The sequence below is a fragment of the Halichoerus grypus genome, chromosome 7 (assembly GCF_964656455.1).
Source record: "Halichoerus grypus chromosome 7, mHalGry1.hap1.1, whole genome shotgun sequence".
NCBI classification, from domain to species: domain Eukaryota; kingdom Metazoa; phylum Chordata; class Mammalia; order Carnivora; family Phocidae; genus Halichoerus; species Halichoerus grypus.
The window spans coordinates 32,103,358-32,117,516 of record NC_135718.1 but is presented as its reverse complement, the minus strand read 5'-3'; the positions used below and the strand labels follow the sequence as shown (position 1 = coordinate 32,117,516).

General features: G+C 48.6%; 1 protein-coding gene across 50 annotated transcripts in view; it reads right to left on the bottom strand.

The window, feature by feature from the left end:
* The window catches only part of SORBS1 (sorbin and SH3 domain containing 1), a 224,916-nt gene that overhangs the window by 106,717 nt on the left and 104,040 nt on the right, over positions 1 to 14,159 (bottom strand). For 33 of the 50 annotated variants that reach the window (XM_036111654.2, XM_078077319.1, XM_078077329.1 and 30 more), the window contains exons 3-6: positions 9,408 to 9,462; positions 5,038 to 5,106; positions 2,163 to 2,258; positions 15 to 143 (exon numbers count right to left, since the gene is read on the bottom strand). In XM_036111654.2, the coding sequence (XP_035967547.1) occupies positions 15 to 143; positions 2,163 to 2,258; positions 5,038 to 5,106; positions 9,408 to 9,417 (304 nt within the window). In that variant the 5' untranslated portion in view covers positions 9,418 to 9,462. The remainder of the gene's footprint in view (positions 1 to 14; positions 144 to 2,162; positions 2,259 to 5,037; positions 5,107 to 9,407; positions 9,463 to 14,159) is intronic. The other 17 variants (XM_078077322.1, XM_036111693.2, XM_036111695.2 and 14 more) reach the window with 1 other exon arrangement.

The window sequence follows — 14,159 nt, the reverse complement described above, 5'->3', positions numbered from 1 at the left end:
CAGGGGTCACACACCTGGTTTGCTTTCATGTTGCGGGGTTTCCTGAGGGCTCATGGGGCCGCTGCTCGGGATTTCCCTGTAGGAAGATGAGGCCCGGAGAGTCACCGCTCCCTTCCCAGTGCAGATTTTCGTAGGATCCATGTCTGAAAAGGAAAGATGCAAAGAGAAGCCTGAATCCAAGGCTCTTGAAGGATTAAAGCAACAGTCAGCTGGCAACTCATGACAGCCGGGGAATGAGATGAACCTGCTTACAGCCACGCTGTCTTATGGTCAATGTGATGGTCAATGAGAATTAATTTATGGGTGGAGGAGAGAGACGAATCCCGTTTTGGAGGTTTACCACACATCATGAGGTTCAGGGGAAATGGAGGTGACAATGAGTTCTGTGTAAGTTATAATTATCAGCTGAAAACATTTCAAAATGAAAGCAGGTTAATTCCTTTTATTAGATGAGGCTTAGATTGGTGAGTAGACTTCTGACCAATTAGTAAGGCATGATTCAAGAAAGAGTTGATGAGAGATTTCTCAAGCTTCCAGACCACCCTTCTAATGAAAGAGCAAGTTGGCAATATTGGGAATCAAGTTGTTCTGGGGAAAAAAAATCACTGCTCCCTCTTCTCCAGTGGAAAAAGGAAAAAAAAATCTTCTATCAGCAACTCAAGACCCTTAAAATGATGACAGGATATACTGCCTGTGGAGAAAGATCATGGGTGAGAGCCTCACATTCCAAACTTAATGAAGAAAATTCACACCAAGGAAAACGACAAGAAACACCAAATCCTTCAGTGAACGGTGTTTACTGCGCCCCCTGCCGAGCCTTCCCTGGGCCCTGACCTCTCCTACAGCTCACAATGGCCTAACAGCACTCTCAGGTCATCTTTCAGAATTCCATTGAGAAGGATTTCAAAATAGGCTTCAGAAGATGTGGATGCTCATCCTCTAGGAAAACCAGTGATGAGGAGTCAAGAAACTGACATAGATCACACAGTTCTAGAAGGCACGTGTTTCCTTCCGTGCAGCTCAGCTGAACCGAATGCCACAGTTCATTTTTATCAAATTGCTCACAGCACAGCCTGGATCTCTGACCTAAAATTGTCAAGACTGGGATTATGGGGTAAGGCTTAAGGTGGGCGATGGGCAGGACGGAGGCTCAGACATCCACGCCTCCCCATTCCCGTGCCAGGGCAGAGAGAAGTACAGCCTCCTCTCTCCTCCTTTCCAGTCCAGCAGCCTCTCCAACAACTCAGACGGACCGACCACTGGTGTTACAGAAGAGAACAGATCTGCCCCATCAGCACCTCTTCCCATTGAAAGCAAAGCACAAAAAGACAGTGTGTGGCAGAGCAGGCAGTGACCTTGGTGGGCACGTGATTTGTCCAACCCTATCAAGAGGATAAGTGACTAAGGTCACAAAAGTACTGGGAAAACTGATTCATGGCCTTTTCAAAAAGGATGAGCTGCAAAATGACAAATCCAGCCCATCCTAGGCTCCCGGATGCATGGCCAGATCTGCCCAACTCCGGAGAGCACCACTGGGATAAAGCACCACCTGGGCCTTGCTTGTGCCATTTCGCACAGAAGGAAGCTGTCTGTCAGAGCTGACACCTGAGCGGCAGCCCCTCCTCGGACAGGAGCAGCAGGAAGGGACTGCAGGTGAAGTCGGGGCTTGGGGGAGCACAGCAGTGCATCTAGGATTGGCATCTAAAGCAGCTGCTTCAAGTTCAGCCCAACTCAGAGGTTCCCTGTGTAAACACGTTAATTCTCGGGGAGACTGAAGTTGTAAATAAAGTATTGGGAGCTGAAAGCCTCCGGGGAGAGCCATGTACCGCACGCACCTCCATGTATCACGTACCCCACGTACCAGAGACCTGTGCCAGGGTAAATTATGCAGCCTCTGGACTGACCCTTCTCCTAAAGAGAGGAGGGGCAAGGCATCTATCAGTATTCCTCTAGACATGCTGCCTCACAAAACACACACACACATACACACACACGCACGCACGCACGGACAGGAAGAAAGGAAACCAGCTAAGGACGTGAGAGGGAAGAGCTCCTAAACATGCAAGAATTAAGCCTCCAAGTCTTTGTTAGAAGGAAAGGAAGGAAAACCATGCATGATCTGCTAATAATTAAAAAAAAGAAACCAACCCAAGGAGAGATACCTGGAGGGAGTACCAGGCCTGAAGAGCTTTTCACTGTCTTCACGGGAATTATTTTAACAGCAGAAATAGAGCGTGCACGTAAAGGGTCGGCAGTTGCTGAAAACACAAAAGGGTAAATGGTGCATCCAGAAAGAACATTTGGGAAACACTCAGGCAGTTGAGGAACTGGGCAGGGACAATAGGAGGAAGTCGCCCACACAAAAAGAACAATGCGAAGAGCAGTAGATGCGGTCATTTAAAATAACCTGCTTTCTCTCTCCAGAGTTCCCTGCCGAGATGGCAGAACCCCGTCCCCCCATCACCCATACGCAGTTGGTCAGTGTTTATCTGTGCCTCCTGCCACACCAGGAACGTGCCAAGCCTCTGGACAAAAAGATTTCCAGACAGGCAGATGGCCTGGCACACAGTGGGAGGGGAGAGCCCCCAGGGTCCGAGGGGCTCCGGGAGAAGGCCGGGGTGTCTGTGCTGGGGGCAGGGCCGCGAGGAAGAGAGCCCTGGCTCAGGCCCCTGATGAGTGCGGGAGGGAAGGGAACAAGCTGGTGAGCTGCCTGGGCCCCTCAGACATCACGGCTGCCTCCCCACCATCACAACTTCTGGGGTCCTTCCTGTGCCTGTGGACCCTGACCACCATGGTCCTCTGTCCCCGAGCAAATCAGAACCTCCATCTGTTGGTCAGCAGATGCTCTTGCTTAAACCCAGCCTTTCCTGGACAAGAGGTTGCCAGGTGTCCAGTGCATGCTCAAGACTCTGGGCAGCACCCACGTACACATCCCGGGATCCTGACACCCGGCTGGGCCGCCAGAGAACCAGCAGAACTGCCTGGGATGTGGCTGGGGCTGCTGTCCTCATATCCTGGGTGCCCCTACTTCTCCCTCTGAAGGCTTTCCTGGACCCCCCACCTCCCCAGATCCTGAAGTCTCAATGGTGGCACAGCCCCAAACCCTCCTTCTCACAGCCTGTGGGGAAGCCTCCCCTCAACCTGTCTCTCCAATGGCAGCAAGGAGGGATGGAGTTCAGGCGCTATGGCACCAGGGTCACCCCAATGAGCAACACTCAGAGGTCTTCTGGCCCCACATCTACAAAATAATTGGGGGGTAAGGGCTGTTTGGGAAGCAAGACCTGTCAAGGGAACAGGAGGGAGACAGGACCCTCAACCACAGAGAGTTCACTTTCCAGCCCATCACGCTGCCGCCTCATAAAGCGGTCACGTAGCCCACGGCCATCAATAACTAAGTAGACAATAACAACAGTGCATGTATTGAGATACAAACATGCTTGCACAGCGATCCCGTTGCCTGCTCCTTATGACCACGTAGGAGATTGGCCAGTGGGAGATTCTTGTTACCACTTTCAGAGGAAGAAGCAAGAGGCTGAGCTACTCAGAGTCATCCAGCTCCTAGGTGAAGAGGCTGGAGCTCAGCTGTCCAGGGACCTGGCTCAGTGACTTCCCCAGGCCGCCATGACGACCTTCGGGTTACATCTGCTGTCTCCTTTCCAGAGGAGGGTTGAGTCTACTGAGTTGAGAGTGGAAACCGCGCCCACCTGCCACCCTCTTCCACACACCTGAAGTCTGCTCTGTGAATGAATTCACGGGGATGGGGCTGATGGCCCCATAGGCTGTACAAACATCAGAGCCCCCAGCCCTCCCCATGCTCCCTGGATGCTGAAACACGCCCCTGGGGCCACTCCTCAGGCACTGCCCTCACCACCCCCAAGTGTGACTTCGCCAAGATTGCCCAAGGCCCTGAGAACGCATCCCGGACCGTGAGTGGAGAAGGGTGGTCGGGGAGGGAAGAAGGAGCACAGAGCAGCAGGACACCTCCTGCCACAGAGGAACCGACCCCCAAACTAACCGGGCCCCCCGTTCCCTAGCTCCTCCCGTGCTCTGTACCTTCTCTTCCCAGCTGCTCCTCCTGACTTCACACTTTGCCTTGTCACAAGAGGACTACTTGGCTGAACCAGATGGAAATTACAAACAAAGGCCAAACATGTCACATTCCGAAATTATTCTTTGTGAGATGGTGCATTTTGACTTGAATGCCCAATGACAGGATTTTTGCCCCCTCCTCTCTTGGATGCCATAAAATTTAGTAGGATGAGCATGGATGGAATCACTAAAACCCAGAATTTGAAGCAGAACATCTCATTCCCTCATTTCCTAGATAAGGGGACTCACACCCATAAAGATAATGGACCTCCCCAGATGTCCGTCTGTGAGCAGCAGAAGCGGAACGCGAGTCCGTACCTCATCGCTCGGCCCATGCCACACTGAGGAAGTGACATGGGCGCTTGGAGCCTGGCTACATGGGCAGCCATGCTGAGAGGCTGTGGAGGAGAGACCACAGGGCAAACGGGACTCAACAGTCATCGTACCCATCACTCACTTCCCACTTAAATCTTCTGTCCTGAAATTTTTTAAAAACTGAAAATCGAGGATGCACATGGAACGAATGTCACGGAAATAACTGATTTCAGCAATCAGAGGTTCTTGCCTCTGGGGCAGGACTGTGGACGCATCACTACTTACTGCCACTGAAGGTAAAATGTCAGGTAAGGGAGACTCCACGTCGATAAATGCCGTTTGCACCAGGCGAAGGCCGCGGTCGGTGTACTTGACCTGTTGTTATCCACATCCCGGGAGTGAGGGACAGGTTTTATTACCATGCGACCTCACGGTGGGAAAGAGTGGCCTCAGACCCATGAGATGCAAGAACATGCTCCCAGTCTCAAAGTCGGCACAGGAAACAGGCCTCTGGTTCACAGCCCGATGCGACCAGTGACTGCTCGTACCAGGCCAGTGGCCCTGGCCCCACATACTCTGTTCCATCTAGAACTGCTTCCTAATACCCAGCCGGGCTTCCCTTCAAGAGCTTACCTTTGTCCGGCCCATTGCTGCCTGGCGCCAACCCGTTGACCACGGCTTTAGAAGCACCAACGTCACATTCTGAAAGAGAGACAAAGAGCACAAGGCTTGGGATTCTCTCTCCCCAACATTTATTGAGTCCTGCGTGTGTGACATGCTGGGGACATGCTGGCTTTCTCAGGCGCCCCCTCAGGCGCCATGGGAGAATTCTGAGAACGCTGTGTGGCTTGAACCAGGAGAGAACCCAAGAGCTGTTTGGGGATGGGAAGTATGTGGTAGGTGACGTAAATTCTCCCGCCGCCTCGCTATGGCTTCATTTCTGACATTTTTAAAAAATCTGCTTCATTCCCTCAAAATGGCATCTCCTGACTGACAAAGGCTTATCTACTCACCGGAAGGCCAGCTCAATCGCATCCCTGAGCATCCAGAGTGAGAGCTGTCAGAGGACAGAGACCTCAGGCTCTTTGACACCTTCCTTTACCCACCCACGTCCCCCGTCATCAGAAGCATGCTATCCATCCCCTGGAATGTCTCTGGACACTGCCCCTCGCCCCCCCACCCCCACTGCGGCTCTTCTGTTACTGTCCCAGAGATGACCTGGCTTCCCCACCGCTCCCCCTGTCTTCATTCTGTCCCTTCTCCACCCCCACTGTCAGTCTGCATCCAGAGAGCACTTTCTAGCTCCTGATCCAACCATGGCCCTCCCTGGGTTAAAAAGCCCCAGGGTGCAGGACAGACGAAAACGAAACAGGACAATGCAATAAGATCTTCTACGACAACTCAGTATACTTTAAGTAGATGGTATTTCATCTCTGTTTTAAAAATAAAAATATTGGGGTTTAGTTGGGAATTCAATCATGCATATGAGGAAAAAAATCATCCACGAGGAGAAAATGTATTCCGAGTTCCCTCAAATGTACAAATGATTGTTTGGAATATAATTTTTTAGTAAGTTGTAGGACTTACATCTTGGCCTACCTGGTTATATTTAAATTAACTGACCTTCCTGATAATTAAAAGCAAGCAAGCAAACAAGCCCCAGTGGCCAGCAGCTACCTAGGGGACAAAGCCTGGGCAATTCACACTGGATTCTGGGCTCTCCTAACCACTGGTCCTATAGCCTTTTCCTGCTCTGTTTCCCTCCTCCCCTGCCTGCCATGCCCATCTCCTCATAACCCCTGAGCTTGTCAGATATGAACTTCCAGACCTTTAGGCTTGGTTCCTACAAGACCCACACCAGGAATGCCTCCTCTGCTTTCCTTACCTTGGGGAAATCCTGTGCTTCCTCGAGGCTTGCTTACCGCAAATGTCACCTCCTCTAGGTCAATGGAGACCTTTCCAAGTTCTGCCCAGCTAAAGGCACTGAGAGCAGCCTAAGACCCACCTGTGTGGTTTGGAGTAACCCCACCCCCACCCCCCACCAGCCAAGAGCTAACCAAGCCACAAATATAATCATAACAGCCATGGTTTCTTAAACATCTATTTGTCCGGATCTGAGGATCCACGCTAACATTCCGTAAGTAGCATCTCATTTTTAACCTTCAGACCCAGTCCCCTGGAGCTGGGAGTCAGGAACTCCTATTTCACAGATAAAAAATTTGAAGTGCAGAGAGGATGCCAGGCCCGCCCAAGATCACTACGCTGGGGTCTCCAATCTGGTCTGCTCCATCCCCCAGGGCATCTTCTTGCCCCCAACAGGGAGAAACATTTTTTATTTTTAAAATAAAAAATGGCTCCTACATAGTCTATAATACAAACTAAATATATTCTATATGAAAGAGCTTATATACTATCTCCCCAAATGCTGGGACTGAAGCCCTGTCCCAAAACCCGGTGGTTCCCCTGGCTGAGACTAGGTCACCTACCTAGGCTCCCAACAATCAGCCTCCCTGACATGGCCCACACTGCTGGGCCAGCCCGGATGCTCCTGATCCAGACACGAGCAGGGCCACCACCCTTCCCCACCAGCAGCCTGGACCTCCCGACACTGGCCCCACAGATTCTGTCCTGCTCGCTGCCCCCACCCACCTGCAGATGAAGGCTAATTCCCCCCGATGCCAATATCTCCCTCGCACCTACATTCTTGGGATGGATGGAAGGAGGGTGTTGGCAAGAAGGCCAGAAATCCAGGTAAAAGAAGTAACATAGGTTCCATCACCCCATCTGTTATTTCTGTAACTCTCTCTTCTCCCTGCACCTGCCCTAGTTCCTCTCCACTATCTCTTCTCTGGGGCTGCAGGCCTTGCTTCGGGCCCCCCCACGCTAGCCTCTGAGCTCCCACCGGGCTAAGCCCCATGCATTTCCTTTCCTTGCTTTCTTTTCATGAAACATAGCGAAACTTGAAGAAAATTTGCAAAATCGTCCCAGCACCTCCCATTCAGACCTCTGCGGCACAGCGTGCTGGTGCCCACGGCTGGCTTTGCCTCAGCTCCACTCCCCACCAGCTGGCTATGCCAGACAAATCCTCCACCTCTCAGGGCCTCAGGTTGCCCATGCACAGAATAGGCCGGGGTACACCATGCTGGTCTTTGTGGGTCTGCCAGGAGAATCCAATGAGAGAGCACAAGCAAAGCCCCGCCCCTGGTGACTGGCAGCCCAGGCCGAACTTGGAATAAAATGAATGCATCATTTTCATGCTTCTCTTTCCACCGAAGGTTAAAACAAATGTTTTCCTCATACCTGCTTTCTTCCTAATGACCACTTTTAATAGTGGCGTAATATTCCATCAAGTAAATACACACAATGAACCTACTCATTCCCCACCTTCATGTGGGTAATGTTTTTGTTTCCTCCGAATTAAGACCGGAATTCCCAAGAGTGGGATTATCAGGTCAGAGGGTCTGGATTTTTTGGACTCTTTCTATAAAATGCCTCCAAGCACCACGCCTGAGAGCGAACCTGGGAGAAGTCCCACAGGCCTGTCCACACCCTCACCCTCCTGCCGCGCCCTCCCTTCTTCTGCCTCCTGCCCTTTGGCATGCCAGGAGCTGCAATGCCAGCTTAGGCTCATCCTGATAGAAGATCCAGAAATTTTAGGCTGCAGAGCAGGAAAAAAAAAAAAAAAAAAGGCGCTTCCCGGCCTGTTTTAAATGACCACAAAACCAAAAAGCCAAGCAAACGAAGAGTGACAAAGCAGGAGCTCCTGGCAGTACCCAAGTCCACTTGGAGGGAAAAAGAAGGTGTGTAGCCTCTTCACGTGCAGCAAAAGGGCTCAAGGGATCAGAACAAGCCAAGCCCCCTCCTTGCAAGGAGGAGATCTGAGCTGATAAGCGAGGACGGAACACTGGCCACGTGGTGGGCACAGAACATCCGAGGCACCGTGTCACTTAATCCTCACAGTCCCAGGGAGCCGGTGCTTCCATGACGTCCGTTTCACAGAGCAGAATGCAGAGGGGGGTCCCCACAGGCCAGAGGCTGCGCAGTCGGTCTGGGAGGAAGCCAAGTTGAGGCCCTGTGCTGTTCTACCTGGAGCCCCCCTCAGTCCTAAGCACACCCGTCCTGCACAATTTATATTTGGCTAAAAGGACACCGTATGTCAATACATGGAAAGGCTTGTTTTTAATCTGCAGAGATCTCTGGTAACACTCCAGACATAATGCAGAATTAGGAGACTCATGAATGAGCTGCTACTTGGTCATCTGCCCAATACCCCACACACAGCCTATGGGCCTCGGGAGGCTCCAGGGCACGCTCAGAGCCAAGGTGGGCCTTAATTTCCAGATGGAAACTTCTCTGCCTTGAATTCTGGACTGGAAAACTGACAACTCTTGGCTGCACAATGAGCAGGGAACTGTTCCCTTCTCTGACTTCCCTAGCCCGTGCTTTCTACCCCAGCTCTAAACTAAAAATACGCAAAACTGGTCATTTCTTTAGGTCTTGATTTTTACTACCAAAGGCATTGCAAAACTGTGAGCAAGCTGCTCTTCCAGCCTCGATGAAGGAAGTGTTAGATTAGCTTGCACCCTGGGACAATTATGGCCGATCTGTTTCCTTTTGCTGCAGTCACCAGGATTAAACAATGCCACTGAGGTATATACATATGTCAACATCAAACTGTATGCTGAAAATCTCTGCAGTTCACTGTATGACAATTATACCTCAATAAAGTTGTTTAAAAAGCAAGAAAAGGAGATATTATAAAGATGAGGACGTGGTGCATGTTAAGCCTAGTGCTTAACACATAGTAGGCAGTCATTAAATCATTTGTAATGAAGGCGACAGTAGCAATGACAACCTATGACAGAGCTTTGGCGCTTGCCCAGGTCTCAAAAAATAAAAAATGAAATGCAGTTGGGGCCTTATGAGTAAGTAGGAAATCTGGGTAAACTACCCAGTTTTGTAGATTTGTCCAGAAGAGAAAGACAGGGTTTAAAATGACTTACCAGAGCTCATGATGGTAACAGGACAAGTCTTCCGCTACTAGGGCTCCGAACTGCTCTGCAGAAAAACAGACAACAACACAACAGAACTGATGAATGGCGGGTTCACAGTTAGTCCCCATGGTTTGCATGAAAAATGCAGACACCATATATAACCAGGAGTCGCCTGGCCAGGCTTCTAGTTCTTGGCTGGCTGCCTATGAACATGACCTTGACCTTGGGCACAGCACTCTACTTCCTTGGCCTTAGTTTTGTCACCAGTACTTGGTTTAGGTACTAAGCAAGATCTCTTCCAGTTCTAAGATTCTATTAAAAACCTCAAGTTCCATGAATGCACATGGGTCAAGGAGAGGGTAAAGAAAGAACCAAATTTTAGAAGAAAGACGTTAAAATCACAACACAAAATGATTATCAAAGGATAATAAGTTATACATATATATTACGCACGTGGAAATGTTCTAGATGCTTTAAATATATCATTTGATCCTCCCAATGACCCTACAGAGTAAGCACTGACACTGTATTAGTGTACATGGATAAGGAGACGGAGGTGCGAGGGGGGCACAGCTTGGTACTGGGACCCAGACGGGCAGACTCGAAGGCCCAGGCTGTCAGGTTCTGCACTCTATTGGCCTGAGGGGGGAATGCATTCTCTTGATTCACAAAGACCAGCCCCTCATTTAGTATGGTCTCATCTCAAGTCTGCAGTAACCACGGATCTGCTTTCTATCATCAGAGTCTAACCCTTTTCCTAGAATGTTACACCTGACTTCTTGCACCTGACTTCTCTCACTTAGCCCACCATCATTCAGCAATCAGCCATATGTGTGTGGGTCTATTTCTGGACTTTGTTCTGTTCCACGGATCTGACTTGAGCCCATAACTTACTCTCTCGATTACTCCAGCTTTAGAGTAAGTCTTGAAATCTGGTAGTGTGAGTCTTCCAACTTCATTCTTTTTCAAAAATCATTTTTGGCTCTTTTAGATCCTTTGCATTCTCACAAAGTTGAGAGGCTTACCCACTTCTACCAAAAACCGAGCAAAAAGCGTGCTGGACTTTTGATTGGGACTGTATTGAATCTATACATCAGTCTGGAGGGAAATTAACATTTTACCAATATTGAATTTTCTAATTCATGAGAGTAGATCCTCTGTCCCTTTATGCAGGTCTTTCATTTCTCTCCACAATATTCTGTAGTTTCCAAAGCACTGGTCTTGCACATATTTTGAATAAAATGGCTTAAGTGAACATACTGGAAAGACGATGTGAAAAGCAAGACTTCGGGATGTGCAGAACCTTGCTATTTAAAGTGTGGTCCAGAGACCAGCTGCACTGGCATCAGCTGGGCACTTACTAAGAATGCACAAACTCAGACTCGACCCTACAATGACTGAATCTGAATCTGCATTTTAACAAGATCTCCAGCTGGTCTCTCTGCACTTTAAAATGTGAGAAGCAAAGAGGGAGAGGAAATCAGCTCCCTAGTTCATGAATTCTGCAATAAGAAGGCCTAGGCATGGCCTGAGGGTCTGTGCAAGGAGACATGCGTTACTTTCCTTTTTAACACATGAGGCCAGGCACTGTCCTTGCTCACTGTCCTTGGAACAGAGTAGAATGCTAGGGGCAAGAAGGATAGCATCCAAACGTTTTTATTTTTAAAATAATTTTAATAGTTTCATTAAGGTTTTCTTCAACTTTTAAAGTGATTAAAGAAGGGCTTTTGATTCAAGCATGAAGCTGTCTTAATAGAATGTGTATTTTCTTTCTTTACAGTCCTTTCTAACCTCTATCTGCAGAAGTACCATTTACATATAGTTGTAAACGTAATGTCTAGACAGCTTTATGTTTTACTTTTTAAATATTTCAGGGGCGCCTGGGTGGCTCAGTCAATAAGCGTCTGCCTTCGGCTCAGGTCATGATCCCCGGGTCCTGGGATCGAGCCCCGCATCGGGCTCCCTGCTCAGCGGGAAGACTGCTTCTCCCTCTCCCACTCCCCCTGTTTGTGTTCCCTCTCTCCTACCTCTCTCTCTGTCAAATAAATAAATAAAATCTTTAAAAAATAAAAAAATTTAAAAAATAAAGATTTCAACATTTTTCTGGGTTTTTACACAGTCATCATATCCATTATTTTAATGGCTATGTAATATTTTATTGTATTAACCCTTCATAATTCATTTACCACTTCCCTCTGGACAGTTCTGTTTAATTCATCTTCATTTTAAAAATAAGTACCTGGCACAAACGCATTCTTAGGCTAGGAAAGAGATGAATGGAAATGTCCTATGAACCAAACAAAAAAGGTACCTCAACTCACACATGATGAATATCACCGTCATACGTGGGCAGCCCTTTGCGTGTGTAATATTTTTCAACATAGACACTGGTAATTTCTAAATGTCAGCCCCACTCTTGCTTACAAACTGATCTAATGTACATCCGGTCAGGGAGATTATCCAAAATACCATCACCTGGCCACAAGTGCCCAGCACCCCCAGTAGAGGTCAGCTGTAGCACTCTCTGGGAGGCCCCCCCATGCCAGGTGTTAGCCAGTTAGTGGCTGGATTGTAAGATGGAAGGAGAATGGACCCACAGTGCTAGGACACTGTTTTAATATTTTAAGAACTAGCATGACAGTAATGGGTGACAATGACCATGCACAGGTGAGCACCAGCTCTGGACACAGCCTTTTTGGGTCGTAGGTTCTGCGGCATGCTCTCATTTGGTGACTGAATCAGCTGCAGGTGACACAAAGAAGAAGGGGACAGTCTAAAATAAGATCTCCAGCAAGGGTGGCCATGGCGGCTGTACCAAGGAGGGTGCCCGGTGTCCAGTCCTCACCAGTGGCGGCTACAGACTATTGCAGCCCTATCCCGACTATCACAGGGCCCAATTTCAGCTCTCATTCCATCCCAGTCTCCTTGAATTCCTGCCTCTGTTCGGAGGGCAGTTCTCCAGCCTCCCACAAATTCGGAACTACCCAAGCTCTTACCAATAAACCCCATCTCAGTTTGAGCTCAGTTTGAGAGGCAGTTTCCGGTCATTTGCAACCCAAGAATCTTGACCGGCACAAGGTGAGGGGGAGGAAGAAGTCCCAGAGGTTTCATTCCGAGAGGAGAATCTTCATTCCTCTCTCCTCAAGTGAGGCCATCCAGTCCTGAATCCCAAGGGGCCTCAGCAAAGGGTCTTGTCTCTACAACCTGAAGAGCTCAGAGTTGGGATGGTGAGGACGGTATCAGGAAGGTGCACAAACTGAGTCTGACCAGCACACTGTAAGCCTTGAAAGTCATAATCTAGTCCCTGCAGTTTATTCAGAGATAATGCAAGCTATTAAAATCATATGTAGAATGTGAGAGTTTATTTTACATAAAACCCCCTGACACTTAATATTTACTTAAAAACTAAGCTGTAAAGGGTTTGATTTGGTTGAGAACATGATGGTATGTCTTTGGAATTTCTCCCACAAGTCGCCTCCAAAGGAGGCAGGCACCTTTGGGTACAAGCCAAAAAGATGAACAGTGCCATCTAGTGGCAACACCATACAGCTCCAAGTGGACAGCTATCCCCCAGTAAATCGCAGGAAGCCCCTCAGTGTCAGAGCTTGGATGGGCCAGCGAGGGTCAAGCTTGGGCAGCCAGGACCTACCGTACTTGGGTAAAGGGCCACAGCGTCAACACAGACATTCCACCAGAAGAACAAAATGTAAAGTAGCCAGACTTGTTAAGAATGCATCTGGATAACTGATGGTTCTGCATGGTCCCTCCCTAATTCCACGACCCTATAATTCTGAGATAAGTCTTGATGACACAGAGTGAATAATTACTAAAAAGCAAAAGTTATACTCATGCTTCCAGCTCAAACAGGATCCAATAACTAAATATGGGTTGTTTATTGGGGAAGGAAAGAAGGTCCTTCCTTATATGGATGGTTCGGGGATGTAGGACGAGGGAAGAATTGAGTTTGTCTGTAAAAATGAATTCAAGGTCCAGCAAAGATTCTTGGAAAAGAAGGAGTCTCAGACTGACCTCTCACAAAAGGTGCTCCAGCTTCTCCTATGCCCTATGGTGTCTGGCTTCCATTGCTTCTCCCCACATATGTACTAAGGATGTGTGTGTACACATACACACACACACACACACACACACACACACACACACAATTTTAAGTTTCCATAGGAGAGACACTGTGTCATCCCCATGACCAAGAACTCAGTGGGTGCTCAGTCATGAACTCTGTCCTTGTCTCTATTTAGCCTTTAGAACCCAATTTTGGAGTCTTCACTTCAAGATAATCAGGACCCTCCTTAAATCCAACATAGCTGTCTAAAAACAAGCTAGCTCCCCATCCCAACCAAACCCTGGTTATACCCTGGCTTTGAAATCCAGTCTGGGACTTGATTTGATATATTTGCAGCTACTTCCTTCCAATGGCTTGAAAAGAATAGTGACAGCTCACAAAGCCCCAGAATAAATGCTCGGCCTTTTTGCTTTTTATACTTTGTTGACCCACACAGCAAAGTCAAATTTCTCCAATTTTTCAACAGCTCATCCTCTTCTCAATCTCTATGAATGGTCATTTCTCTGCAAATGCACTCTCTACTTTGCTGAAGAGGGCGCAGAAGGTTCTTCAGAAAGCCAGAAAGGATACACCCTGAGCTGCTGACACTGCCTTTCAAGGGGAGGAAGACAGGATAAACCCAACCGTGACATGAACTTAGGTATGGAATCCCATGACATAGCTGGGGGCTCAAAGCACAA